This window comes from Hyalella azteca, unplaced genomic scaffold (genome assembly GCF_000764305.2).
Source record: "Hyalella azteca isolate HAZT.00-mixed unplaced genomic scaffold, Hazt_2.0.2 contig6404, whole genome shotgun sequence".
Classification (NCBI taxonomy): domain Eukaryota; kingdom Metazoa; phylum Arthropoda; class Malacostraca; order Amphipoda; family Hyalellidae; genus Hyalella; species Hyalella azteca.
In genome coordinates, this window is record NW_025936567.1 from 1,672 (window position 1) to 7,829 (window position 6,158).

Sequence of the window (6,158 nt, forward strand, 5' to 3'; positions counted from 1 at the left end):
TTTCACGAATTAAGGTGAGATGGAAAAATTTCCATGAGCTAAAAGTCACCGCTAGGTCCTAATGAATACGTGTACCAAGTTTCATCGAGCCGCGTTCATTAGTTTGGGAGATATTTCTTGGTCATTGAATTTGGATATTAGCATCGAGTCCGGCCGTATATTTGTCCGATACGTGAAAATCATTGGCTTAGACCTGAAATCACTTGCATTTAGAAACTTCTGTCCGTTATATTCTTAATGCGCCATTAAAACTTGTTCGTCAACTGTGAAGAATCATCTAATGGTAAGATGAAGCAAATAATCCGATTATCCTTGACGCCGATATTTTGGAGCTTCTCCTGCTTCCATCCAGAAAGTTATGAACGATTCATCAAACGTGCCGTTTAATTAAGCATCGCAGCTTTTAATAATGCCACGTAATTATTAGCAATAAATAATGGTCTTGAGACAGCATGAAATTTTTAATTCTCCCAACTGAACACATCTAAAAGCTTATAAAAGACCGCTTCGTCCTCCCCAGACCACTTCAGTACTCAGGATGGCTTCTCACAATGGCCATCAGCGAGCGGGGCCGCTGTTGCTGTTAACGATAGTTACGCTGCTTGGAACGGCCGCAGACGCCGTGGTGTTTCAGACGATCATGATGAACGTGACCGTAATTCGTCCAGACCTAAACTTTACGGCATCAGCGGAATGTGAGTCAATATAATACGAAATATAATTTTTTATAAATAGTAAATATCAATAATATTAATTTACTTGAACTTCAGGGACGGTCTTATACTGAAATTTTAATATTGAGTCAAAAAGTAATTTTAGTATTGTAGTCCGCATTAACGAGGTTGTTATAGATAAATTGTCACTTGCATTCATACATGCCGGCGAAGAAGTTAATGTTTGGAATTCCTCGATAAGGCGGGTAAATATTTATTTTCGAATTTTTGATGAATATGCAACAGAAATTGAGACGCAAAATCATAAGAATCCGACCGTGGACTTGGAGTTTCTGATACAATATGGAATATTACAAGGTTTTAGCTTCAAGTGCTCTGAATGACAAATTTATTAACGCTTTAATTATTAATTGCCATTAGAAGGAGAATGAATGATATTTATGATCTAAATTAAATTTTTTCATTACGTGCCTTAGCCCTATTTGTGTGTGTTAGCGGGGTCGAAATACCCAGCCGACGATAATACGGCAAGCTAAACTTCCAACTGTGATAAATGATTATTTCAAACAATAATGAATTGCATATGGCTTGTGCAATACCACCGACATGACCGAACAAAATAAAATATTGGTTCAATTGAATGTTTTAAAAACTAAAAATATTTTTAAAGAAAATTGTTACTGGAATGCCAGAGGGCCAAAGTATTTAGTATCTTTAGTGCCATAGTATCTTTGCTCCACATTATTTAATTTAGAAGACAAATTATTTACTTTTTTCAATTTATTGGGTCTTAATTTTGTGATACTTCATAAACTAGGCTGGAGCATAAAATTGGAAATAAAGGCCACAAATAACCATATGAATAAAATAAACCAACTATCTTATAACTAACAATAATAGGTTACCAATATAAAATAATACCACAATAAAAGGTTACCACATAATCCCCGAAAGTGGGCCTATCATATGCTTCAAGATTTAGGAAATAATTTTTATCTATGGCTTCTAAAGTGTATTTCATTTATTGAACGATCACATTATCAAGAATAAAATATTAATATTAAATTACGTCCAGTTTTTGAATGACATAACATTGATTAAAGAAATGCCTCCCTAACAGTGTTGACCGCCGCTAAACACCACAAACAAAGATTGAATAACAAATCAATGATGCTCACATTTTCCCGGACTGCTTCCAATTATTACAATTAACTTGAGGCTACCCCAGGTGAGTGCAAGGCGAAGTGCTTCGTGCTGCCCAAGTGCAGCGCTGCGTCGTATGACGTTACGACGTCGGTGTGCAGCATGACGTACGACGCACCTTGCAACGTCACGACAACATTTGCTCCTGGCGTCATCAGCCTCTTCAAGTTCGGTGAGATCCTCCGTTGAAGAAAAATTATTTGTTTTCTGAAGGATCAATGATGGCGCTATTGCTGCTTTCGCAAGTCTTTTTGAAAGAATGTTAGCATTGTGTACTAGAACTTCATGCTTCTTTTTCGTATACTGACTGGTCCTTGTTTGCAGTTATTCGAGAAGCGCTCATCACCAAAGACAAAACCGTCAACGGATCTCCCGACAACCTGAAGAAGATGTGCGGTGCAGAAGGCGGGGTTCCGCTCATCATCAACACCAAGCAACTGCTTCGAGAAGCTAGGCAGCTCGTCGCTGGTAATATACTTTGGCCATATTTTCAACTTGATTCACGTGACAACCTGATGCAGGAATGTTATGGTTCATTCAAGGTTATATAAAGCTCTACTTTTAACATTGGTTGAATGGAATAATCATTTCTTCTTCGTCTTTCTAAGAACGACCATCAGTCCTTCTTAGGAGTTCATTCGTCAGAAACTATTATTAGCCGTAAATTAAGAACATATAATAAATACATTCCTGTTTTGATTCAGATCTGTTTGATTCACATTTAATAGGTTTAAACCAAAATTTAGTTAGCTAGGGCTGAGTTAAAATATGAGTTAGCTCGGGCTGATCAGAGAAATCAGCTTCTCGAAGTTCCCAATGTTCAGTGAATGAAAATGAACTTGTACCTAATTTTCTTAGGAATCTTTTGCAGATGATGGAATATTTACATCCCTTGTAGTTACAACGGTCTGGCCAACAGTGAAATGAAATAAATTGGCACTAATTTCTTATGGCTTACTTGCAGACCATGGAATATGGCTCATGTGGGGTGCAAGTTGGGCCATGGCCTGGCTGAGCGCTCACCGCACTCCTAACAACGGCCTTTACCACTGGCCCGACAACTCCCCGGTGATTGGCTGCGTCTTCACTGCAAACGACTTCTTCTCTGCTTCATTCTCCGGTGAAATGGGAGCATCCGTGCTCGGCGACGATGGAAAAATTGGCACGTTATCAGAACAACCGCTCTTCATTAAGGCTCTGCCCGTACTGTGCGCAAGGACTCTCTGAAAAATCTCCGAAGTAAATATTCATTGTGTTTGCTATAGTCTATTTCTCACGTACGTATCAACTTTTACTAGCCTTGCCTCTTTCTCCGCATAAGGAATGATTTTTTATTTCTTAAACGGAATAAATTATTTCTGGTATCTGGCTCATTATTTTACATTCAACACGTTGAGTGTGGCACGGGGTTGCCAGATGGCCTAAAAACGGCTAAGTTCGATCACAAAAATGCCTCTAATTCAATATTTACGAGTAAACTTATCGGGTCTGGCGTAAAATTTCAATTTTCATTTTTCGTACTTTTTAAAATTTAATTAGGGAGTACCGACATTAAAAATTTTTGTCGGACAACGCCATTCAAGTTTAAACTAAATCGCAGACTTTGTCCGGAAAAAAGACCCTGCAATCGACCGGTGGATCGTGCCGCACTCAACGTGTCAATGTAAATTTATCGTAGAATCAGGACATCCAGAAACAGACACCCATCTGGTTCTAACAGTCAAAATCGTACTCATATGATTAGTTAAAATGCGCTAAACGTCACTGAGACCTACTGCATGTCATTATTTCTCCAAAGAAATGACTTTTTTTATCTTTTAGTTACTTAATTTTCTTTATTGCGGATATTATATTAATAATGCAAATTCACCCAGACAACGATGACTATTGTCCTTGTCTTTTGTTGAAAATTCAGGAAACATGTAAATATTTTCCAAATTTAATATAGCGATGGCTCATTTGCCCTGCAACACAAAACTATGTCCAACCTGATCAGTTTCTTTTTATAATGAAATTAACTTTTGTAATTTTTTTATCCTTACAGGGGATCGATGTGCCATCGTGAATGAGAATAATTTCTATGGCGTTTTGTTTCTTATCAATTTTATATTCAGTTGAAGCAGTGCGAATTTAAATTAAAAATTATTGTCAGATAGTAATCACTATAAATCCCACTGGGGGACCGGAGCAGCTACCACTACATTTCTATACCGCTACATGTACAGTGACTTTTAGGAGCAGCTACAGTATTAGGAAACTAATCAATAAATGGGTTTTCTTTGACCCCGAGCACTTGGCCAATGATCGCAAATAAAGGATGAATAAAAACTGATAAATTAAGAACTATAATAATAAAAGATTGATATATACAAGAAAACAAATTACAAAACTACAAACTATAAACCGTTTGCAGTCACTGTTAGCACATTCTGGCCGCCAACAGCCCTGACTAGTGGAAGTTTTGGGCACCGCTGACTGTACTGGCGAAAAAAATTGAAGAGAGAAAGACTTGGAACCTGTAGTTGAAAGTTCTTGCGTCGACCTTCATTGCAATTGACGAGAGCATAATAAATCAAGTATAGTGGACATAAAATAATAACGCTATTATTAGTAGATGGTTTAAATTTTAATGCTCGAGGTGTTAATTCAGAAAGCTGTTGTTGCATAGCCTCTTCTTCACTGTTCAAAAATTTCGTAGGTCATTGATTCTTTGACTGAAGCAGGATTTCAATTTCATTTCCAAACTTTCTTAATATTGAATGGTAGAATTAGTTTTGAGCTTCTACTATATGCACATCGGTTGAGCACGTTAACTTAAATACCGAGGCATAACGCGTATAAAATAAAAATATTTTATAATTTGTTTGCTTTGATGTAGACATTGAATGCGTTAATTGTATAAAACCGTTGCATTCAGGATTTTCCCTGTTTCAATATTTGTTTATCCATGAGCTTTGCCGTATCATAGATTTTTCTTAAAGCCGAATGCACAGAAATAATTCTAACATGAGATTTCAAAGATAATTTTATTAAAATGGTCGCAATGTGTCTGGACAAATTATTCTTTCATAGGCTGTTTTATTGACCGATTCCGATCAATAAGATGTTCATCGGTTCCATTCGAATTGATAAAATATGATTAACTATAAGCGACTTTTTCTATCCTTCATGTTGTATGCTTCTTAACCTATGAAATCGCAGTAACGACGTCAGTTGGTAGACCTAAGAGTTGGAAAGATACGAAAGATAAATTATTATTTATGGTAACCTAATTTTTAAGGTGTGATGTACTTTAGGTTAAGGATTTGGCTTGTCATTTTCAGTTTTTAATAACATTAGCTGTGACCTCTAGCCGCAGTGTGTTCCATTTGTCACTGTACCGGTTGATCTTGCCGTGGAGGTGCGTTCCTTGGAAGCTTTGTGATTATTTGTTATGGTTTATGATTGGTAAATATTAGGGCATAAGTCGTGTTATCTTATATGGATTATTTTTATGTGTTAAGTTAATTTTGTTTATTGATGTGATATTCATTCTTTTAGCTAAGTATTTCAAAAACATTCTTTTGATTTTTCCAGGCAGGCCTCAAGTTTTAAAGTTGTCGATTTTGGACTTGAATCTTGTGGATCAAATTGGAAGTTGATTGAACGCACGATCAGGGATGTGTTCTTACGGCTGAGTTTGATCGAGTGTAAGGGTTGTATGATTGTCGTTTGTGTTCGTGTTTATTCTTCATTAATTATATTCACATTAAACTGTTAATTCATTGAAAAATCCTTGGTTTAGAATAGCGTTTGATTGAAGAACGAACACGTGTCTTGCAATGGTGAAAGCTAGTTCGTTAATAGATTGGAAGCTCCCCAACATCGTTATTGTTGTTATGACATTAATTTCTTTTAGAACCGCATTAAATTATAATGAATTTCGTGAGAGGGATGATTATCTCTTGAGATACTGACATTTATGTTTAGAACTCCGTAGACTTTTAGATCAATGATCTCCACATGACAAGATTATTTCATACATCGATAATTTGTTTGCAAATTCAGTGTCATGTGGGCACTAATGTAGAATTTATGAATTCACATAATTTGAAACATTTAGTTAATTTTGTATTCTTGATATTCAGCAAAAGAATTCTTTTGTATTCAAAATAATTAAAGGCACGTCGGGAAAAAAATATAAAATATTGTCGTGAATGAAGGTCGGAGCAGCAAAAGAAATTTATATCATTGGCATAAACCAGTGCAATATTCTGCAATTAAATAATTTCAGTTCACTAT

At 36.1% G+C, this 6,158-nt stretch overlaps 1 protein-coding gene across 1 annotated transcript; it reads left to right on the forward strand.

The window, feature by feature from the left end:
* Positions 1-1,979: 1,979 nt before the first annotated feature.
* LOC125177998 lies at positions 1,980-3,085 on the forward strand (the record flags this gene model as incomplete). Its single annotated transcript, XM_047880818.1, has 3 exons — positions 1,980-2,049; positions 2,202-2,345; positions 2,842-3,085. Coding segments are annotated over exons 1-3 (458 nt in total), but the record flags the coding sequence as incomplete, so codon positions are not given.
* Positions 3,086-6,158: the final 3,073 nt, after the last annotated feature.